The sequence below is a fragment of the Balearica regulorum genome, chromosome 2, assembly GCF_011004875.1.
Source record: "Balearica regulorum gibbericeps isolate bBalReg1 chromosome 2, bBalReg1.pri, whole genome shotgun sequence".
In the NCBI taxonomy this organism is placed as follows: Eukaryota; Metazoa; Chordata; class Aves; order Gruiformes; family Gruidae; genus Balearica; species Balearica regulorum.
Window position 1 is genome coordinate 144,505,922 of NC_046185.1, and position 25,446 is coordinate 144,531,367.

At 35.5% G+C, this 25,446-nt stretch overlaps 1 protein-coding gene across 1 annotated transcript in view; it reads right to left on the reverse strand.

Moving 5' to 3' along the window:
* Nucleotides 1-25,446, reverse strand: part of RUNDC3B (RUN domain containing 3B) — a 65,453-nt gene that overhangs the window by 33,756 nt on the left and 6,251 nt on the right. The window contains exons 2-7 of the mRNA XM_075746248.1: nt 23,263-23,378; nt 13,719-13,852; nt 10,509-10,594; nt 6,980-7,069; nt 3,773-3,853; nt 2,159-2,327 (exon numbers count right to left, since the gene is read on the reverse strand). Of these exons, the coding sequence (XP_075602363.1) occupies nt 2,159-2,327; nt 3,773-3,853; nt 6,980-7,069; nt 10,509-10,594; nt 13,719-13,852; nt 23,263-23,378 (676 nt within the window). The remainder of the gene's footprint in view (nt 1-2,158; nt 2,328-3,772; nt 3,854-6,979; nt 7,070-10,508; nt 10,595-13,718; nt 13,853-23,262; nt 23,379-25,446) is intronic.

The window sequence follows — 25,446 nt, forward strand, 5'->3', positions numbered from 1 at the left end:
ACTGTTTCTATAAATGTCTGTCACAACTTTGATGGAGTATCCTTCATGGGGTGTCCTTGGAAATTAACTACCTGGATGTATTAAGAAAAATAAACATCCACCTATTTTGTTCTCTTCAATGCTTCTCCAGGACTGATGACACTTTCATCGTTAAACTCCAAATTATTTTACAATCTCTGGGGAGTGAGGGGAAAAGCAGAGTTCAAACCAATCCTATGTTTTTGTCTGGACACAAGGATGAAATGCTGTCTTGAATACGTTCCTGTATGTCAAAGACTGTTGGGTGGGTGGGGAGGGGGAAGGTTTTAATTTTGTTTATGTATTTGAAGAGGTTCCTTTTGAATGGCACATTTTGGTTTACAAAAGCAGGGAAAATGTTATTTCCAAATGGAAAGTGATACCACATTGGCTGAGAAGATCGTACCAGCAACCTGGATGCCAACATTTAAGGTCATATTTAAAAAATGAGAAATCTAAGGGACCAAAAATAAAAAAATAATTGTATGCATATTTTAAAAAAATTACCCCTCACATCTATCATCCCACAGTAAGTTGGACTTTTTCACTGTTATTTAGAAAAGCTTTAACTAGGTTATCTCATATGCATTAAAGTAAACCAACTTTGATTCTACCCATTCTGTATTAAGACTGACATTTAGCAATCCATATCTACATTTACACTAATGAACTGAGCATAGCCAGGACTCCTTCTCAGGTATAGTTTCTCAGTCTGGCTATATCTATACTAAAACTCAAGTTCCAAAGGGCCATGTCTGAAGGCATACTGGTTATTTGGAATGATCATTGACACACACTAATTCACAACTTGTGACCTAAAATAATCTGGGAGAGTGCTAGTTGTCCCAGGCCAAAGCCATGCCAACAATCATTCTTAAAATTTAAATATGTATGTGACTGAGCTGGTAGCAGGACCTGGGCCACAGTTAATGTACTGAGTCCCAACTGGCAGAAGATCCATTCTAGATCCCATCTGCCCCTCTCTTTTTTCTTTTTTCTTTTTTTTTAAATATCTTTTTTCTTCTCAGTACAGTAAAAACTAGAAAGGCAGAGAGATAATCTTGTTATTCTGATGCCCTAAAATAAAGGAAATAATTAACCTCCAAGCACCCTGATGTAGTTCCAGCTTTTCACATGGTTTACTGTGTTCAGAGTTTCAACAAAATCAAATTCTGACATTAAGAAAAAAGAATACTAAAAAGACTAATAAAGTTCTTTAAAAAAATTAACCATTTTTCTTTCATTTTTCTTCCCTTTCATTTTTCCTGACCTCTCCTTTCTTTTTTTGCGCACTGTTTCTTCAGTGTCTACAAACAGTCTTGCCCCTTCTCTTTGTCACTAGCTAATACATGTTGTCTCTGTAGTTGTAATATGTTGTTATGAACAACTGAGAAACACTTTGCTTTTAAAAATACTAAAATACTAAAAAGTTTGAACATATACTTCACCTTTAACTTACAGTATTTTGGGTGGTAGTGGGAGAACCTACCTTTCATTTCTACAATAACATTCAATATGCCACCTAAATTATTAAAATCAAACACTTTTTTTTTTTCCTTTCCCATTCTAGCTTGAAGCAGGTCTTAAAACTATATATTTTCTAAAGATCCATTTCAGTATCACTGAGAACATAGTTCTGCTTTTCACTCCTAGATGGATTACTTTGCTGATCATTTTTGTTTACTGTAAGACTAAATGTTAAAGTTTAACATCACTATCATTACAAAAACCTTCTAACTGGCAGTCTACCTACATCAATAAAATTCTATGGCCTCTAAGGAGGAGGAAAATCATGTGGACAGTCATGTTCACTTCAAGCTCACAACCTAACAGCTTCAGAGATACACTGCTTGTAACTCTGAGATTGGAGAAAGGAGTCAAAGGTTCTATATTAGATTGTGAAATCTGATCTCCAAATTATTATTATTATTATTCTCTTTCTCCTGCTCCCAAACCTCTTTTCCCTCAAAACAATGAGCAAAGATACTTAGATACTCTGAGGACTGTAAAATTTAAGACCATTTATATGAAGCTAAATAATATTAAATATATTTTTCTGCCTTTGCCTAAATGGATATGTCACCAATTGGCTGGTGACAAGCTTTGGCTCCCTCAGCCCCACACAAAACTAATCTTTTACCTTCTGTTCCAATGCAAGCCGGTACTTCTGCTCTACCCTTTTGCATTTGTTGTACCAACTGTTTTCATCCGTGATGAAAGGAGGACCAACGTTCTCTGGAGTACTGCCTTCACTGCCACTACTGCCCAGCGTTCTTAGCTCTTCTTCATCACTGCTGATGCTGTCAGAACTGAAGGATCAATATTTATTAGCCAAGTGAAAAGCTGTGTTTGTTAAAATGCAAATTCCCCTTGAAATTAAAGCACCACATTTCTTAAAGATACCTAAAGCTCTGTAAACCGAAAAGAATAAAAAATGTTGGGATAGGACAGATCACCAAATACAACTTCTATTTCAAGCTTTTATTTGTAAAGCCACCTAAAGAATGGGCAAAGATTTGCTTGTGATCTTAGTCAAGCTGTCCATGGTAAGTCAGACTTATGTCTGTGGGATACTCTCCTGAAATACAAAGGGCCAATGCATTACGATATGCTATCTAAGGAAGCGGTGACTTAATCTTTCCTTCACAAATTTAGGGCAAAGAGTAGTATCTGAAAATAAATTGTATTTGTTTTTAAAAATGCAGAAAAATAAAGAAGTGATTGTTGTTACGTTAAATTATGATAAATTTAAATGAGAATGTACAGTTATGGTTATAGTAAAGACTATGTGCCTGTTATTTCACAGAACATAAGTATCACTCTATATAGTGTGCAGATTCATTGTTAAAATATCTCCATATAATCCAGAATCAACGTATGCCAGAGAATTCAGACATCTGTCTCAAAGGCAAGAATTTTAATTTATCCATTAGAAATCTTCCCTTCCAACTATGCTTTCAACTACATTAACAGCATTTACTAGTTTTTTTTTAAGTAATGATTCCTGCAACCCCATGATCCTGCCACAATGCAAATTCTGCTTTAACTGAACCATGCAGTTTGTCATTAACATGTAAGGTAATAAGAACTTCAAGAGAATAACTAGGATGTTTCATGTTCAGTTGCACATCTTCAAGACTACTCCTAGTTGCCAACTGCTTTCTTCATTTTGGCAAACCTAACAACTGAACACATTCCATTAATTTCCATGCTTCTTGGAAATGCCAAATTGCTATTTGATCTGTTAGATAGCAATCATGCTTCTTATTGTTAATCATATGGCTGATCAGAGGAGCAAAATGTAGCTGGAAGGTCAGATTATATATACGCAACTGGCCATGATTTTCTATTATGTGCTAACTGCTCATACTGCATACTGCTTATCTGTCAAATCATACCATTTACCAGGGCATATATAATTTTTATTTACAAAGTAACTACTTTTAAGTTTATAACTACCTAGAAAAGGCCCAAGAGAAAGGACAACTTGGTCTGGAGATCTTCAAAGGAAATAAAAAAATTATTTCTTGCTGAACTGTGATTCTAATCCAACTAAAAAAGTTAGCATGACTCACTCTGATGAGTCATGTAATAATTCCACCAGTCTGAAACAACAAGCTAGGCGAGTGTACAGGTTTGTATTTAGATATGAATATTATTTTGAATGTGAAATGAAAAGTAAGAAGCCCAGTATGAAGTAAAATTTTGCCAGTGAAATAAAATTTAAAAAAAGCAGTGTAAAGATAAAAAGTACCTTTGTGTCAACTTCAAGTATGGTGTATAATCTATGACAGCTGGAAAGCTGCCATCCAATCCCTCACCCTTCAGACAAAAACTGATAAAACAGAGAAACAATGATAAGATTAAAATAAGAAAATTAAATGATGGTCACAGTCGAATCTTACCAATGTGAAATTTGATTTTTCTTAATTTTTTGGTAATAAGAAAGGTCTAGAGCATTTAATACTGAAATCCTACTCAGCTGAGCTAGACTGTTTAATATTAAATGAGAGTCACTAAGCATATTATAGGATAATGAAAACCCCAATAAACAGAAATTTCACATAATCAGGGAATAGATCAGGGCATGTTGTATAAACCTTAATTTTTAAGTATTTGCATTTATTCTGAAAATACAGAAGGATTGCAAGGGAATAACAGGAAAATGAAAGTTAGCTGAAGCAAGATAAATAGAAGAGCTATGATGAACTTGGAATCTTCAGTATTTAGGCTCATTTAAAGTGTTTGCAGAGTGCTTATGTAACCATCCTACTAACTAAGTAAAAAATCAGGTCCTAAACATATTTCGGAGTCTTTCTCCTTTCAGATACTTTCTGGTGTTGGGCTGCAGGAAGATGAGGAGCACTAATGAAACTAACTTTCAGAAAATGTTCTTAAATGGCTGTAGCTTTATAAAGCTCTCATCTACACTGTATTCTTTTTGTACTGAATATAAAAGATTGTATTTGAATCATGTTTAATTATCACAGAAGTGTCAAAATTAATTATGCTTCCACAAGGCTCATATTCCTCACTCCTCCTATCTCTGTCATCAAAAACCAGATTCTAGTAAGATACAGCTTCTGCTAACTTAATAGCAAAGTGCCATTTTTGACAATGTAGTCACTTCAGTGGTATTTGGGAAGTACATCTGAAGGGTTGTTTTTTTCCCCTGAGAAAAGAAAAGCAAAGAAAACAACAAGAACCACCCTGCAAAACCACAATTATTTTAAGTACAGACATAATTCCACAGTGCTGTGAGGGGGAAAAAAAAAAATTTAGATTCTGTTCTAACCTTGGTTCCCCCATCTCCACCCCAAAGCCTTATTTACAGTTCCACATAGATAAGCCAGTCAACATTTATAAAAGACTGTTTGAACTGAAAAAAAGAAATCTCAAATATAACATGCAAAGAATGGCTACAGCTTCTGCAATACAACTGCAATATTATGAATTATATGTGGCACAATATAAATGCTCCTGTAGTACTATGTTCCTATTTTTCTCAGAAAATTTCTAAACTCTTAAAAGCTGCATTGACAAAAACTTAAATCTCTCCAATGAGAATCAATCATTACTCTGAATATTATTAACAGGTACCTATAAATATGCTTATATTAGCAATCATAGGATAAAAGAAGAACAAGCACACGCATACAACTAAGCTCTCATACCGGTAGTATGTACCACTGAGTCTTATGCAAGAGAAACACAGTCAATTGATGATTATTTATGGCAGGATATACCCACTGCAGACCTACTCTTGCTATGCTTCTTATTCATGTGTAGCTATAGTCCTTCCAAATATAGTGCTAATACAGAAACAGTTTAATTTCACATATTGTAAAGCTTAAACTAATAAAATCTGGTAAAATTTGAATTTGCTGTACACAAGGCTAGCTCTCTCATCATCCTGTAGCATGCTTCGGTTTCCCCAGAACACATGTTGAGGATGCAGTTAAGCCAAACTAATAACTAAATGCTGGCAAAAGAAGCTATCCTCTCCTTCCCCATTTTTTGGTTGGGTTTTTTTGGGTGTTTTTTTTTAATCCCAACCCGACGTTCCCTTTCCCCTCCTTACAGTGGTATTGGCACTTATCTGATTCCATGATGAGCTAGTTCAGCCATCAAGAATGTTTAGAGTTTTTTAGCATCCAGTTGCAGTTCCACAGGCAGCTGAACTAAATGCTTACTGCCAGCTGAAAGGGAAGATATTACTCAATCCTTTTTATCCTTTTCTTCTCTAAGCCTTATGGTCCCATCATCTCTGCCACTAACAGGGTGCTTCCGTGAACCAAACTAGTGAACAACAAAAGAATTATCCTGTCTTCTTACTATGTTTTTTTAATTCTTTAACAAGTTAAGCTGGCTCACAGAAGGGTCCAACAAATCTCAAAACTGGTATAAGGGTACATAAGCAGGAATAAATCTCCAAAGGCCTTTTGGCAACAGTCAATCATTCAGTGAATCCAGTGAGACTATGTGCTGTTTTCTGCCAGTTTATCTCCTAAACTGGTTTGTGAGAAGCATTAATGCTGCTGCAGGGCAAATATTAACAGTGTACTGCCAGGAGATGGGAGAAAAGCATTATCACCCTCCTTTTCCCCATGCTGTATTATGAAACCCTCCCCAGTGGCTCTGTATGAGGCTAAGTGGGCCCAGCTAGGCATGCTAACAGGGCCCTGCACCAGCCAGGTTCGATCTTGTCATAGGCACTGTAGTCTTTATACCTTGTGATGGTTTTATTTTTATATACGTATATTGTGTGTGTACATATACATATATATCATGATGCTTTTTATATTCTCTAGGGTGTGAATGTACCTTCATTACCCCAAAACACAGAATTAATTGTATAACAAAGCACACAAAATTCTAGCTAGACATTGCAAAGGTAAATTCATGCAGTTAAGCCAATCTAATAACTAAATGCTTGCAAAAGAAGCTATCCTGCATTTTCAATCATGTAATCCGATGATACTTTGCAGTTTGGTTGCAGTTAGTTATAACACAAAATAATATTAAGCAGTCATTTGTAGGTTAAGCTTTTAAAATCTAGAAGTGCTAAAGATACCTACATCTTCTACATAGGCAGTTACAATATTGTCATTGAGTATCATGTACTAATCACACAGTTTTCCTTACAGTTTAAAAATAACTTTAAAAGATTCAATTGTCTGTAAACATCACTTAATAGGTTTGATATATCTTCTGCAATTACACATCTAATTGGTTTCAGGATTTTGATACCGAAAAGAAAGACCGTCTAATCATGCAGCTATATAAACTATGGCATACCTTTGTTCTTATCTAGAAGAGCCATTCAAGATATCTCTCTCTCTCTCCCTCTCCTAAGTTTTGTCTCTCAAACTATCAAGGGAATCTAACAATGTTTTCCATAATGTATTGATTTATAAGTTCTTGCCTGAGCATTTTGTTATGAAGCATGCAAATATAATACCTGAAATCAATTGCATTGAGTCCCAACAGCATACCAGCAAGCATATTTGCTTCTTCACCAAGAACAATTGCTCCATCGTCATAAAATCTCCTTCAATAAAAAAGAAATTAGTTCAGTTAATACAATTTTCTCTCAAATAATAATAATGTTTTTCACAGTTAACAGAAAACTGAAGAAATCCAGTTTAAATAAAAACAATTCATGTGAACCTCAAGGGCATTCATATTTCATTTCAAATAAAGCAAACCAATAGACTGCACAGCACAGAACATTATGGTCTTAGAGCACATAAAAATTTAGACAGAAGAAAAAAGAATGTACAATATTAGCTCTAAGAAACAGCAGAACAGGATAGACAAAATGAAAAGAAAATTATGAGTATATCTTATATTTTACAGCTGAAAGGAAGAATACATAAAAAAAAATTCCATCGTATGGAAAAAACGTTCTCTCACAATTGTACTTGCAAGCTCTTTTAAAGTAGTTAACTTTCACTCTTCATTCTTAGTAGATTATTTTTTTAAAAAAATATTTTCACAAAATAGCTACTTTCCAGGTAGCATACTTTTTCTTAAAATACTGCATGCTGCGAAGATGCATGCTGCATCCAGTTATTCTGAGATTTAAAATTTTCATTATTTGAAGAAGGAGTGTCTTCTTAACATCATTTTTTATTGTAAAACACCTATTGGCCAAAGTTTTAAAACTCCACACCTTGATCTCAAAATACATTTCACACACCCTGGTATATGTAGACCTATGAAGGATGCTTGAGAACAGTGACCAATAAAGCAACAATGTTTAAATCTGTATTCCCTCACCCCTCCCCATTCTCTCCCTTTTTTTCCAGTTTTCTCCTCCCAGCTACCACAGAAGCTACTTCCAGACAGAAATGTTCCATGCACAGGGCAGGCAAATAGGACCCACCATTGCCACGCATGGCCTTGTAAAAAAGGCATTTGGTCTGTTTAGCAAAGTAACATGAAACTAATTTCTGTGTTAAAGGAGTCTTAGCAGCAGCAGAGACAGAAAGGTCACTAGAATTCACCTCAGCATTACATGTGAAAAGAGGGAAACTAAGAGCTGTTCAGTACCAAAGGCAAGGTTGAAAGGTCACTTACCAGAAACCGAGATGCAATGTATGACTGCAAGAAGGTGCCAAGTTATTGAGTGAAACCCATCTTTCAGACAAATACCAGCAACACTGCCCTACCAAAAGCTCCATCTGTTTTAAGAACTGCATGAAAGCATTGGGATGGCTCAGTGAGAGCTTGAGTTGGCTGCATGGCGAACATCCGGAAAAGACACATTTTGGGGCAAAGCTCCAAAGACTGAACTGTAGTACAATGCACACTGTCACAAGTCCCACTTTTGCAGTTTCATAGCAGACAGCCATTTGCTGTAAGGAAGTGAGTTGTCCAAGACTTTGGATGTTCTCAGTGGAAGCAAGAAATCTGGAAGACTTCCTCTGGGAAGATAGAGAAAGTCCTGACACTGATGCTATGATGTACAGACTCAGCTCTCTACCTTCAGACTTCAGCAAGGGCACCAGGAATCTAAACTGGCCACTTGTTGAGATAGAACATTGAGCTAGATGGACTTTACAATCCAATTCAGTAGTTACTCTTATTTGTGAGCTAACAGCAATGATCTCAATACAAGCTGATTACAAACCATTTCACTGGCATTTGTAAAATCACTGCCAGGTACTAATCTGTACTGTGTTCAGTTTATCTTGTAAAATGGTGCCTAGGAAGTAATCACACAAAAAAGACAGGGAATATTTGTAACAGTGAGATGCAGATGTTAGCCTGACAGTGGCAATGTTTCTTAAAACAGCTACAGTAATCCAGTCAAAACAACAATCCCCTTGGAGAACTCGCAAATCTTGTTTCAGTGCTATGCAGTTGACATCTCACAACAGAATAAGTCTACTTTAACTTGAGTCTGTGCTGACCAATTTGTTAGAAAAATAATTGTGTGCCCATGCTTAATCCAACCCCTTTTCAAGAGTAATATGCAGATCCAGCACTAATAATGTGCTGCTTAATTAAAGGACTAGCCCTAAGATCAGACACCTAAACACAGCAGCAAGGTTTAAAAAGAGCTAGCAGTATGATAGGTGAATCTTATATTCTACATACACACGTGTAACATTTATAGTTTATATAAATAATTATCAAATATACATAAAGCACAATACATAATTTAAAATGTCAATTAAATGGTGCAAAGCATCACCAAAAAAATCAGGCCACTTGTTAGGTATCTGAAATCCCACACAGGAAAAAGAGTGTGCCGATTATTGCTAGTGGATTTGAAATCCACACTACTAAGATCTGAAACTGTAACTTTTATTTCCATTAGATGTATTTAAAAATATTACTTCAAAACAAACTTTGCATTTACTACGTTTGGAATGCAAGAGAGATTGTTTCCAAAAGTTATACCACTGAAAGAACATTCAAATATATGAAACATTAACATGTTCAAATAAATGAATTGGAAACTGCTAATAAAATAATACCACAATTATCCACTAGCAAACAAACCGCACTACCAAAGAGGGACAAAGAACGTACTGCTTAACTATGTGGTTTGGGACCCTCCTCTTCCTCCTCACCTCCCCCTCAAAAACCGAAGTGACTTTTCAGTTTGAAGCAACATGAGTAAATCTTTTCCAGAAATCTTTGTTTTATGAGCTTCTTGTCTACTGTAAATGCAAGCAAATCTGAGTAAAATAAGGACAACATGTCTGGAAACTTCAGTAAAATGGGATGTTTACCTAGTTGTGTTTCAAAGGCACCTTAATATTGGCAAAATATATGGACATCTGCAGATAAATAGTATTACTCGCTCATAATTAGATGACTTCATCATAAATCTACAAGACACACTTGTTACAAGATAAAGTATCATATAATAATCACATTATGTAGAACCAGTCCAAAACCACCAGAGCATTTTCTATCACAAACCATATTCTTGTCTGTAACAGCTTTTACCATTAGAAGGTACAACAAAAATCTGTTACACATTTTTCATATTACATCAAGAATCCTAGCTATACCAGGTCACTAATTCTGTTCTTCTATATTCTCAAAAGTTTCCTGGAATTCTCTTCCTTTCTTCTTCAAGAAAAGTTCCTATAAAAATTATTTTTTACTGAGTCTCTAAGGTTTTCTGTCAACCATACCTAATTTTGAAAGGAACATTACATCTTCTATCCTTATCACTCTACAATTTCATAATTAGTTCCTTCTTTAGAGAGGTTTTCTTCTCTTTTGACCTTTCAAGAATTCCAGATATTTCTACATTTTTAAAATGACAAAGGAATTTTCAATTTTGCAGTTCTACCCATGATAAAATCCAATCATTACCAACTCCAGATATCTTTTACGAGGTTACAGCTATTTTATCAGTGACATCCTTTCCTATACAAATCAAGTGGAGCATTCACTTCCAAATCCAAGTCCCTCACTTAAGCAACATTTGCTAAAATATTGCAAAAAATAAAAGTCTTAGAGACCTGGTTGTTTTGAAGTCTCTCAGAGCTGTGGAAATATATTCAGACAAATGCTTTTCCATAAGTGCTACTCTGATCCAGGCTCGACCCTGCAAGAACAAACAGATATCAAATATTTAAGCAGTATAGAATGAAACAATTTTATATCTGAAAGTGAATACATTTCACCCAGGTAAATCAACTGACCTGATTGACAATATTACCACTATACAGAAATTGTTGCTAAGATGTACTTCATTATAGTAATAATGAAAATAGAAAATGCATTCATACAAATAAACTTTATTGTGAAATAAAGTTCTCCAAAATTTGAAGGGAAAAAAACCCAAAAGATTTTTCTTTAATTACATACTCCAGCCTTTTCAAAATCTCATGTGCATAAGTGGTACCAGATCAGGGCAGAAAGCTTTTCATTTTATGGACAATGGTATTGGAAGCATCTAATCAGTTCCACTGTAAAGCAGCACTAACCTACCCTCAAGGTGATTTAAGTAAGAACTAATTCTCTGCATTCATTCAAATATTTGTGGGATCAATAAAAACAAATTATAACTCAGTGACATTTTTATTATGTAATTTGCATAAATTATTTTTTTCCCCTCAGCAAGGACATCATTATAGAAGGTGCACATAATATACAGGAATGAAATCAAATCTAAGAGGCCTAAAACTTGTAGTCCAAAACCAAGTCTTCATTCAAGCAGTTCTATAAACAACAGCAATAGCTTCCAAAATAACCTTTAGGAATGTATGCTGCACTATGTTTACACGTCTAGTGCACAGGATTGTAGTTTACAAGAAAGAGACATTTCAGATGGCTGCCATAGTTGTGATTGTCGGTTTGAGAACACCAGGAGCATTTCTTGTAACTCATATAAACTTACAAATAGTTATATAAGTAGTAAGATGTCTTTCTGCTTAATATATGTGGTGCTTATTGACATCTAGCTGAATATCACTACAGACATTCCACCAAAACCAACTGTAGTAGATTATAATCATACTTTTAATATGTATAGACCTAGATCAAACTAACCTTATAAGAAGATAGGCAGGCAGATGCAAAATAACATAATAAAAAATAACAAATAAAATTTTTTAAAAATGGCTTTCATAAATACCAACAACGCAGCAAAAATTTTAACATCGATTGCACTAAAATTAAAAGGATGTTTATCTGGATAGCTCCCTTTATGATGCAGTTATTTAGAACATGAGTGAAACAGTCAAAACCTGATGGTGCTGCTCAGCTAACAACTAAAGCCTATGCAGCTCCAGTGAAAGCAGGGCTAACTAGCACTGGTAAACCCTTACTAACTGCTTCCAGGCTGAAGCAGACACCCATTTGGACCACCAGTAAAACTGATGCATACCACTACTATTTGTGTTGACACACCTCCAACCCTTTAAGATATGGACATCCAAAATACTCCCACATGCACTTTTAAAAATTCAGCACTGCTCTCCACACTCGCTGCACAAATTATCTTCTTTATTTACTATTTGGCACAGAGTTTTCCAGAGAGTAAAATAAAACTTTAATTTATTTATCAGAGTATTTCAGAAAATAACTTTGCATCTTATTATCTACTGAATTTAAATATTAATATCTATTAAAATCTTGGAATTCAGAAACACTTTTAAAATAAACATCAAATATAAGCAATACAATCATCAGATTCTAGAACATGAATCTCTCCAGAAAACAGTTGGAAATAAGTTCTCCAAATTATCTGAATTTCCAGATCTCAACATAAGCAAGAAGAAAAGCAGCATCATTCAAATCATCAGTCTACTACTTCACTAGTAGAAGAGTACTACTAGTACTACTTCACTAGGAAGAGCATGTAATATTCTGGATAGAAAAAACAGTCAGTAATTTTTTGCCATAGAATCTCAAGTGTTTCAAAGGTTTCATCCAAATTACAGATACGTTTACTATATAAATATAAATACAAATATACGTTTACTACATAAATATAAAACCAAGTCTGTACAAAAGAAGAAAGGAGCAACGATACACATAGCAAATAAGCTGTTCTGCAGTACTATGGATCATCAGAACCACTTCTCAAAGATCTGCTAGGTTCACGGTGCTGTTTGATCTAAGCATCATCTTTTATTGAAGAAAACAGTGGTTGTCTAAATATGTGTAATTTAAATTGTATTAGCCACAGTCATGCCCCTGAAAACAACTTACAATTTTTTGTATATAACAAGCTGAATATTTCCGCCTTGCCAATGACACCGACTGTGAGTAATCCAGAGTAGAATAAATATCTGGAACTACAGGATTTTTAAAATAGCTATGGAACACAGTTTGGATACTTGTTCAAACAACTGATTCCAGTCCCTTTAGGAATAAAATGAATTAAGAATATCTGTGCATTGTTTTATACTACTTATACTTTAAAGTCAGAAGGTTCTCAGTTATCAATCAAGGCTGATTTACACGGAAATACAAGCTATTAAAAAGCAGATTCTAGTAAAAAGAACTTGTAATCTCTGTCCAACAGTTTTTTTGTTTAAGATGTTGGTCTATACTGTCTCACACTATTAAGATTTAATGATAGGTCAGTTTAAAGCTTATTCTTATTCCGGTCATATGCATATAAACATATTAAATTGTTACTTCCTTAACATTTCCATTGTACCCACAATCAGAAATTGTGATGTCATTTCTATAGACATCCTTTAAAATGACAGATCTTTACTAGCAAATAAATCTGTTAAAGGCTTCCTGCACAATCACACCAACAAACTCAAGAGCTGATCACACTTTTTCTATTAGTGCATAAGTTACACACAAAGTAAAATGATACTTAGGTTGAGGGGGGGAAATCACATTTCTACAATTTTAAAATAATATTTTTAGGCATGCCCCCATGAACTTAATTTCCCTCAACATACTGCATTTTCAAAAAATTTTGCAAGTCATTTTATAATACAACATGCTCAGCGAATAGAGAATTTGAGATTCATTCTACTGAATAACAAATTTAAAAGGAAACATATTCAGATTTAAAAGTGGGTTTTTAACAAGTAAATATTTACTAGGTACATATAAAAATTAATTATTTCAAACAATGAAAAATTTTGTGGGGCAAGCTTAGTAATATATTTTTTTCTTCTGGGTACAGAAATGTCAGCTATGTTTTACACAGAAGAAACAATGTAATAAAAAAAAGTCAATTTGACCTTTTTCTTCCCTACCTTAGCTCTAGAAGAGCCGACATTCTCCATGTTCTCAATACTGCAGATGCAATTGTGAGACACTTTTCGGCAAGCTACTCGAATGTAGTCCCAGAAACTACGAGGACTTTCATAGCCGAACCAGGTGATCTGACCTTAAATCAAAATACAAGATATGTAAAGATTTATGAACCTCTCTCTCTACTTATTGGAGATAAACACAATCAAAATTCTTCCCCATAAATTGCCTGCACTGACAGGATTTTATACTAGCAAGTCCATAAATTCCTACTGAAAACTGGCTCACAGGTGTAAAAAAAAAACTCGCATTATGCCTCTCAACCTGGTTTGAAACCAATAAACAAAGAGAAGTTTGGGGCTTTTGTGCACATATGTGTATTTTGTTGTTTTTTTCCTTGTTAATATGCTATAATAATACTCAAGAGTTCTTCACAGGACTCTTAAATCACAATAGAGCACACACTGTTGTGACTAAAAAATATGATGCAGGAAGTATTTCTGTTATTTGCCTTAGTACCATGTTTCATTAATACAATCAAGTAAAAACAGTTTTGTTCTTTAAAAAAATAATTTTTTAATAAATAAATAAAGACCACTGTTTGCTGTGGTAGTGTTATCCTTATTTTAGGAGCGGATTGGAATTTTTCAAAATGTGCTTTCATTGAAGGAGAAATTGATGCATGATAAAAAAAGTTTTGCAGTCCCAATTTATTTTGAGTACACACAGAACATTTCATGGGAAGCTGACCAAAATGAATTTAGCAAACCAATATTTCTTCTGGAGCTTTAACCAAAATCCTCCATATTTTTTTCCAGCTTGGAATGTATTTCAGTTAGAAAACAAAAGGCAAAATTACATACTATTTGCAACTGCTCCACACAAAATAAATTTCATCACAGATGCAACAGTTCAGCTGCATTTTTCAGACTGAACAGCATACAACTGCAAACAGGTATGTGAAAAGTACGATGAATGTTGCCCTCTGGTGACTGCCATTACTACATACGTGCAAAACCTTTTCTCTGCATAAAATGAGATCTTATTGTTAAGCTAATTTTATTTTATTTCACGTGTTGTATTTCTGAAGCTTTACTAATTTATCAGAAAGACTTTATTTCTTTTGCTGTTAGAAAGCTCAGATTTCAAGAAAAATATATTAGACTGATACTGCAAATCATACATACCAAAAATAAAATGCCAAAATATGATGACAAGGATATTTTCATCTATGACTTATCTTAGCTCCAAGCATAGCCAGAGTAGTGTCAAAGATCTGTCCCCTATGATCTTAAGAAATTCAGGTGGTTGGGGTTTTTTCTCCCCTAGAGGGTGCATGTAACTTGACCTTGTGGCCCATCTGCTTACTTCGTCACATGAATTTATTTATGAAATTCAAAGCTTGATAAAAGACTTAAAAAAAGCAGGAAGAATTAATATCTACTACTCAATACGCCAAAGGAAAAGCAAAATCCCAAGGTGCTTCAGTTATTGTAGATTCAGATCTTCTCAGCTCTAAGGACTAAAATAAAAGTATTTCCATGAGGTAAGCGCTCTCACACACTTACCATTTTTGTTGACATGCCAAGTGTAGCAGACAACAACAAGAATTCAATGGCATTTTAACAACACAAAAAGCTACAGATATTTTTCATATTCTTTACTATATCAGAAACATTTCTGCTGTGGGGATTATACCTGCAAAATTAAATGCAACTTAAGTGTGAAGATGACTTTGTGCCACCAATTCCAGTGCCAACTAATAAAGGCAAGCATATCATACAAGAGCTTTTGTGGCTTTTTCAAACTATCTTAAGGATATAATATATTCTGCAAAAAACGGACAGTTTTAGTCTATAGTTTTCTGAAGTCACTAATGCAAAGCAATTCTTTTGACCAATGAACACCTGCAAAACACATGTAATTTAAAAACAAAAATACCTTTATAACAGAAATACATACCAGCACACAGCACTTACTTGGCTTACACTGAACAACAGAGCAAGCTGGCCATAATTACAAAATACTCTGACATAACAGTGGGCTCTTATCTCACAGCTAGCTCTGCAAGAGGGTGATGGGTTTCAGACTTCAGTAGGAATTGTCTTCACTTGAAAACTCACAGCTGGCTCAGGACCTTTTGTGAACCAAGGACTTCTATATTTCACTATTTTCTCCCTACAACTTTATACCTTGCCCCACTAGTAATTAACACCATCTGAAGAAAAACTTCCTTAATCATTCTACACACAGAAAAATGTTGGAAAAGACTGTCCAAGAATACTGAGAATGTATTTTAAGAACTACTAAATAAGATATTAAGCTGTATATTCCCTACAATTTTAAAACCTTTCAGCATATGAATTTCTATTTGGCCCTCGATGTATACAGGCACAAGAACTCTCAAGAATGAGGAATGAAATAGCTCCCACTACCCAGCGCTTGTTAGGCTGTGCCTGGAGTAGTGTGTCCAGTCCTGGTTCCCACAATTCAAGGGGGACACAGACGGATTGGAGAGGGTCCAAAGGAGGGACATGAAGATGTTCAAAGGGCTGGAGAACCTGCCCCATGAGGAAAGACTGAAGGCATTAGGTCTTTTCTCCCTAGGGAAGAGAAGACTCAGAGGGGAACTCATCACAGTATTTCAGTACTTAAAGGGAGGCTAGCTACAAAGAGGATGGAGGCTCTCTCTTTACAAGAAATCACATAGAGAAGACAAAGAGCAATGGGTACCAGTTGCACCGGGAGAGGTTTCATCTCAACATAAGAAAGAATTTTTTTACAGTAAGAACAATCATTCACTGGAACAATGCCATACAGGGATGTAGTAGAGTCCCTATCGCTGGAGGTTTTCAAGATGTGATTCGACAGGGTGCTAGATAATCTCACATAGGCTCCCTTTCCTACAAATGGTTGGACCAGATTATCTTTCTAGGTCCCTTCCAACTTGGGCTGTTCTATGATTCTAAAATCGTATCTAAATTTTAAAGGGTCCTAATAAACTTGAAAGCTAATTTTAGTATACAACTTACATTCTGTCAAAGTACTTCTTAAGGAAAGAGTAAGTTTCCCAGGATGTCCAACAGACAAAAACTATGTGGTTTTTGTCATGAAATTTATATGTTATCAGAAGACACTGAAGCTGACAGCTATTCCAACAGGAATGACATTACTGTTTTTGTCAGCCAAACAAAATTGTTACATAAGCATGGAAGCTGCACGTTTAATATTAAACATTGTTCAAATTAATTCAATTCTTGTCTACAGAACTGCAAAGCAAATAGAAACAATATTGTAAAAATATTTTATTTCATCACATTTTTTAATACTGCTACACACCTATTTGTATCAACCCATTTCTGCTCCAGTCTGACAACTAGATACAAACATCCGCAACACTAGTTGTTGCGGATCTTTTTTCATGCCCAAGAAATTCTTCACAAATAAGACATTAAACAGTTTGATTCCTACTCAATTATAGTCTGATTTGATATCTACAAAGTTCCACAGTTGCAAAGTAGTAACGACTAGGATGCTCTAAGGTACAGGCAGGTTTTCTCCAGACTTCCCTGTATTATTTAGTTCACAGCAAATTTTTCTATCCCACCAAAAAAAAAAGTTTTAATACAACTTCTTGGTAAAAAACTGGCATGCTATTCCTTTGAGAAATTTCTGCAATACCTACTCCTTTATTTTTGGGCCTACAGAATGGGTCATTACAAATTAAAAATTTACAGTAGTTCATAAACCCAGTCCTCCAAGTCAATTATAAATTCTTTTAAGATTTTTCTCCACACAGGAGAAAGGACAATGAGCTAAACCACAAATTACACAAGAGCCTTACTATTTCTTTTAGCCAAAACCAGTAATAGGGTCACTACGTGTGTATAAATATTAAATCAAGTAACAAAAGCTATTCTGCTAATAGCATTATTGCACCAAATAAAGGTCCATTGCAGCTATATGCTTAGACTTTGACTTTTTCATGACGCTAATGCCTTCAGCTCTTGTTTCCTTAACCTACCTTTTTCACTGCCATTATATCTCCATTACCTTAACTATTTTATCCAGCAGACTTGTCTCTCTCAGGATGAGCAGCATTACAAGCTGCATCTTACTCACTCAAAGAACCCCGCTTCCTCACCTGTGACCTAGACCTACAAGCGCAAATTGTCTTCTACAGACATAATTTATATCCTTTCCCTTTGTAACCACTGTTCATGCCTGAATTATTAGAATTCAGTGAATTTTCATTAACATAAATTATATTAATATTCATTGCTTAAAAAGAAAGAGACTCCATGGATAGCAGGCAGTAGTAAGTGCATTTTTTTCCTCCTAAAATAAGCAAAATAAAAACCATTTGGGAAAGGACAAATTGTGCACTGCAGATAAAATAAGTCTTTCACTGCTTCAGAAATGAATTATTTAATAATTCACCTTACTATGAAGTACAAAACTTGAACATTTACCAGTGATGTCACTGGTACAGCCATTTACTGTTACTACCACCTGACTGTTGATGATGCATGAAACTAGAACACTTTATAGAATGACGAAAGGAAGAGAATTATTATATTTATCTTTCCACTCCAGAAGCACTGATCATCCTAGAAGCTTACTACTCATAGTAAGTTTTCTAAAAGAAAAAAAAGAAAAACAAGCAAACGAACTGCACAGTCACTAAAAATTAGCAATAACATAGATCTGGTAGAGACAAGCAAGCAGCTTACATGTGCAACTCCAGCAGAAGCTTTTGATGTGTTTATAATACCTTCTAAATGTACACACAGGAAAAAAAGGCACACAAAGTTGTGAAGGTGTCAAAATAGCACAGAACAGCATACTGTTTCATGTCATTATGGTGATACATGCAAATAAGCGTATAGATGACAAGTACACTAACGGTAACCATGACATGCAAAAATTATAGACATCACAAGCAAGATGCACTATATACATTGTCAGTGACAGAACTTAATTTATACACCAAAACTATTTCTAAGCATGCCAATTGGCTAGCAGTTTGGATATAAACTCATTTTGCTATAAAGGATATTATAATGAAAACCTAGTAAGTCAACAAATACATGCACATGACAATAGTTTTCAGAAATACGTTTGAGATGATGGCCATAAAAATCTACAATAGTTATTGATGTTCTTCACTACTAACTCAGTTAAAACTAATTTACAGTGATAGAAAAAGCAGAAAACTATACAACATTGTGATACAGTAAAGACAATATATACAACACTTTGAATTGACTTCAGATTTTAAATCAGCTAGGATATACCTGTGATCAAATCCCAAGTACTGTTGCTAAACAGTTTTTGATGCCCCCACCATTTCTGCACTAACTATATTTACTTAGCTGATCTGATAAAAAGGATATTCCACGAAATATACATGAAAAATCTGTGGCCAGCAGTAAAAACAAGAAACCCCCAAGGCAACTACAAGATAGGGCTTAATCTCCACATTACAAAATGGTGAAGAAAGGAACAAATTCCAAACAACTATCTGGGGGGGAAAAAATGGCTCTTGAAATTACCCAGCTTACTTTAAAGATTATCAAACATGCATACATTTGTATACAAATTTGTAAAATGCCTTTCAGGACTACAGGTCTTATTTGGTCCAGAGACCTTCAAACACCTTGTTTCTGAATAGAAAATCCACAGAATTATCCACAGAAAATACCACTTACTCGCTACTGCATTATAAAACCACGCAAATTCTTATTCCTGAGAAGGAATAAAAGAGTAATTAGTTGCCCATCTTCTTTCTTTTACTGCTTCTCTCCTACCTTTTCAAGATCTTGAATTGTTCTGTCCAGTAGTATCATATCTGGCCAGCAGGCATGCCACACACCTTATTTTAATGACAGGAAGAACACATGCTTTATATCCTGCTCCATACAATATTTAGTCTAGTCTGCATTCACAATAAATCCAGCGCTTCCAGGGAGTACCAGGTATACTGCACATACAGTATTACACAGTAGAGGGATAATTATCTCCCCACTTTCTAGAGCAGAAGGCAGTCAATGGCTTGTAATCCCTGAAAAGACAGTTAATACAGCTTATCCAAACTCACTCTCTTTCTTCCTTAGGGCTATTAAAAAAAAGACTGAGAGCCAGATTGTGTTTTCTAACAACAGTGGCCTATTCCTGACTGCTACTTATTGGCATTGATGTACATGTAACTGTAAGGTAGTACAGATGTCACCTTTTGGCCATGGCATATTGTGTTACCTTTTTTGGAACTATTCTGGTGCCATATGTGCTAAGTCTTCTGTATCACATGAACAGATACCTGCATTCAAGTAGCATTCACAGATCTATGTTGCATGAGCTGATATATTTATTCCGACCTCATTTTATTACAAAGCAAACACCCACATATAAAGCACTCTTAAGAAAATGAGCAGCTCAGTTAAAGAAGGGCATCCATGGGGAAAGTCATTACTTTTCTGCCTGTTTGACTTCCTGGTCTGGCTCACCATGGGATCTGGTGGAGACCATGGCCAATATCAGGGAAAGGTAAATACAAAGTGGGGGTAAGGGTGGGGGATAAAATGCTGTAGCAAACTGCACTAAATTTAAGAAATGTCATGGAGATTTTCAACACTCAACTAGACAATGCTGTGAGCAATCTAAGAAAGCCCTGCTTTGAGCAAAAGGTTGGACTGGATGACTTTCTGTCATGGTGTAACCCAATTGGTAGCTAAAACATAGCTGAGCATAGCCATTCGCTTAGTCCCCCTCCCTCATTGGGGAGAGAATCAAAAAAGAAAAAAAGTAAAACTCATGGGTTGAGATAAAGACAGCTTAATAGGAATAATAATAATATACAGAACAAATTATGCACAGCACAATTTCTCAACACCCGAGCCGATACTCAACTAGATCCTGAGCTGCAATCCCACCTCCTGGATAACTTCCCCAGTTATATACAGAGCATGACGTCATATGGTATGGAATATCCCTTTGGTCAGTTGGGGTCAGCTGTCACAGCTGTGTCCCCTCCCAACTCCTTGTGTACCCCCAGCCCACTTGCTGGTGGGGTGGTGTGAGAAGCAGCAAAGGCCTTGGCTCTGTGTAAGCACTGCTCAGCAGTAACTAAAACACCCTGTGTTACGAACACTGTTTCCAGCACCAGTCCAAAACACAGCCACATACTAGCTACTGTGAAGAAATTTAACTCTACCCCAGTCAAAACCAGCACACTAAGACACTTTCCAAACTAAATTCTTCAATGATTCTGACAAGAAAAAACAAACCCACGTACCCACCCATACCACTCAGTATTGTTTCATGACCCTATTGCTATTTGGAGCTGGCAACATCACATCAGTTACTTATCAACAATAAATTCTAAAATGGTGCTCATATTGCTATAAGTAGCATATTTAGCAGAACAGCCAGGAGGATGAGGCTTGAAGAACTATTATTTCAGAATTCTTAATTGCAACAGTTTCAGAAAAAGCATAAAATTCTAATCCCTGTAGTTGAACATTTTTTCCCCTTAAAATGCCAATCCTTCTTCCTTCCATTTTGTTTTGTCTGGATCCTATCTGAACACAAAACGAATAAGCAGCAACAGTCACTATACTCCATCAAGACTATGTTTTACTCCTTAAAATCATATTATATTTATGTCAGAAAAGACAGTTGCCAGTAAAAGTTTTCTAATAAAAGTAAACTTAGTCCTTTACAATGCAAATTAATTTTTTTTTTATTATTTATTCTTCCTTCCTCACCCAGTACTTCTGAAGGAAGTTAAAGATTATTATTTGCCATGGCCTTAAGAAAGTAAGGGTCTATATACTCAAACTCTCAAATCTGTATCATCCGATTAACTACACTGCCACAGGATTATCCTGACAACTTTGATACAATGAAGCCATTTATCCCATTTATCTTACCATAGACAAATAGATCATGTGTGTTCTGCCTGCTTGAAAACATTTTATACAACCCACTGCAATCACCAGTCTGCTTTTAGTGTACTCCTACTGACTTGAAGTATGCATTCAAAATATATTAGTCATTTCCATCAATAAAATGCAATTTCTTTCAACCCTGTGTTGTATAATATATACCCTCTTAAAATTTGAATTGTCATGGTACATTTATTATCTCAATTTCACTTTCAAGTTTTAAAGAATAAAACAATTACTCGCAGTGATCCAGCTTATTATCAAAATATTCCCCGTTTGCAATGTGATGTACAAGCTGCTGCCTTTTTCCGTATTTTTATTTAACTCTGCAAACTTAGAAAATCATACTGGTAATTACAAGGGGAAGACCGAAACAATTTAGCTTTTTGATTTTCTCTATTTCTTTTTTGAAATAATTTTTTATTTGCAAATTCCATTTGCCTGTAACCCATTTGCCAACCTGTCAAGGCTGCTTCTCTGTACTGCCTGTCCTGAATAATAGATTGTGAAGCAAAAGAATGTTGGGGGAGAAAAAGAAAAAATTCATAACAATTTTTGCTCAGACATCACTGAAGCTGGGGGGGAAGGAGAAAACAGAGCAGTTTCCCTGCAGTGTCAAGTTGCCAAGTACCTATAATCGCTCCAATAATTTTTGTCACAATGTGACAAACACTATGTTTCTACCCCACTGTGTGATTTTTTTTTTCTTTTTCTCTGACAAATGACAGCAGGTAGTAATTGTGCTACTCAAATGTCAGCCTACACACAATATTGTTCACAAAGCTTAGTTATGAATATTAAAAAGCAAAAGTATGAAAAGGACTAGATTATCATATTACACATCTATACTTAGATGATTATGATGTCCTTCATAATCCTCAAATAATTTCAGAGACTGTACACAGAACTGGGGAGCAACTTCCAAAGCTCTTTTCTAGCAGCTGTTACTGCTAAGGCACGCTCTGTTCGTTTAGCAAAGCAGCTTCCTCTAGAACAATCAGAAAATGCAAACAGACATTTTCTTGAATTAGAACAACATCTGACTCTGATACAAGAGGAAAATCAACAACTGACCTTTCTCAAAAGTAATTTAATCCAGATCCATTACATCCCAGTAGCAAAAACCAGCTTCACTAGGAAGGTGGGGGGGACAGGAATGAAAGGACCTAAACACAGTATCTGGAAAAGAATGCAACAAAAGCAGGGAAGGGAGAAAGAAAAGGGAGTAGCACTACAGATATGCTCTGTATAGCTTCTGTTAAAGCAGGAAACACTACAGTTGTCTTTCAGACTCAGACTCTTAGGACATAGCCTTATCATAAAGCAGAAAAGCAGACAGAGCTCAGCACCATGGCAACATCCACTTGCTTAATTACCAGCCAAGAAGGCTTCCAACAAGAACATTGGAAACATGTTTCAAAAAAAACATTTCCTTGACTTTTCCACAGTAATTGCAAACCATCAGGAAGGCAACAGCAAAGGGACAAAGAAAGCCAACACTTTCATTCAGCATCAAGGAGTTTCTACAGATGTACACCGGTTTCATATAAACAAGTTCTCATGACAAAAACATTACCAGTAAGAAAGTCAATGAACATACCTTTCAGTCGATGACTTAGAATCTGTTCCAGAATGGCTGCAAAATTATTAAATTCAGGGGAAGTATCATCTATAGTCTCAAAACAGGAGCGGTCAATCAGAGTCTTGACTGAAAACCTAGAGCAAAAGTACAGGACAATCATAAATTCTATGGATAGCTATCGGTCTTCTATATATTGGTTTATATGATAGTTTGTATAAACTAAATGAGCAAAGCAGAAAACCACCTTGATGATTTCAAGTTCAGTCAGAGCAACACAAACACATACCACATTGAGAAATAGCCTGGAAATAAAATCCTTATTGTTGGTCTTAGGCATAAAGCCGTAAAAACCAAAAAAGAAAACACCCCCCACCACCACCTTCTATGTAGAAGTTAATTATTTTCTAATTATTTTCCTCTTCTCTAAACTATAGAAAAACAAGCACTCAAAAGCATCCATCACTCTTCGCAATTCTAAACGTCATGACTTTTGCTTGATATTTTGTCAATGCCTTTATTCCTGAAATCCATGCCCAAGAATCAGAAGTACAAATTTTATCCTATTATGAGAACACTCTAATTTCATCCTAATGCAAGAATAATCCAAACATATTATAAAGCAATGAATTTTTATGTACCACTAACTCTGTGCATTAACTTGGACAGGCTGATTTCCCTGTGAATGGGAATAATCCCTATTCAGCACCATATCACTTCATTATTATGCTAGAATAGCATCAATTTAAATGATGTAACATTTGAAATCAGAAAGGCTGAATCAAGCCACTGTAAAAAGCAGACAAGATGTAACTAGTCAGTTAGCCGTGTTTAGTTACACTTGCACTTACACAATTTCATTCTCATTCAGAACAAGATAGTTTAAACCTCAAGAAACAAGACAATTGATTTTTCTCTTGCCTTCATCAAGAGATTATTTAATCATAATTCAATTTCATTTTCCTTTCTGCTCCTTGTTCTTCAGTTTTCAGTTTCAAGGCAAGTTTCACATGTCCTCAACTTTGAAAGTAACACTCATTTTGAGGCATTTACTGCATTTTTTTGCAACAGTCCTTATTTGTATTAATGGAGCCATGCTATAACCTGAGGCGAGAGTTTTCACAACACCCAAACTTCAACAGTACCAGTTTAGGAAGTTGTCACTCTGCCTGCTCATCCCAGACCCTATACCTGAGCACATTGCTCCCTCAGTTGTGCCGCTTCTATTTTATGAGGCTCACTAGTTCTAGAACTGATCTAGACTTGAGAGGAGGGGTGGAGTGCCTTAAATATGGATACATTCATAATAAATATGCTTCACAGCATCTCAACACAACAGTTCTATGGCACAGCTGCAGAAGCAGCGTACTATGCAGGAATGGGCAGGAATGAGACTCCTTAAACTAGCAGTGCTATTTTCAAATGCTCTGTACTTAAAAGTTACTTAACTGCATCCTTAGTGGAGTCAGCACAGCATCCTGATGCTCATTTACTAAATTAAACTAATTATGTTGAAACTGAATTGACATATATATTTCAAGAGTTTCAACTCAATTATGTTTTACTAAGTAAACTTCTGAATAAAGACTCCCCATCCTACCTATATTCCTGCAGGCTTCTATTGTTGTAGCAGTTTTGGCAGGACAGGAATTAGGAGTGAGAAGGGTGGGAGAGGAAGCTGCTTCTGGAGTGCCAAGTTATGAGTCAGTTTTGAACTCCTCCACATTTTTATCCAATTTTGAGTAAGTGAGAGACATGCATGCCCACCAGTAAATTCCTTCCTAGTCAGTATCATGGCTATTGACTATTCTAATGGCAGTAATGATTGTTTCCTCAAAGCTATAGCAGAGCTGTGAAGTTATCTGTAAAAAAGACTTAGTAATTTTGAAAAACAAATGCATATAGCAATGCCATGACTAAGTCGTTATTAACTGTAATAAGAAGACTCCTCCCACACCAGGCAGTTCTGACAAAGAGAAGGTGCAGCATATCACTCACTAGCAGGCACATACACAAGAGAGACAGTGAGTTAGCAGTGTAATGTACTGGACTACATATAGGAATATCATCTTAAAACTCAGAGACACGATCATGACGCTATCATCCATAAACTGCAAAACAAAGTAGTGTATAATATGTAGCCATGCCTATTTTTCCTCTGTTCAGTGTCCTACTTAAAAGTTCACTGGTTAATATTGTATGGTA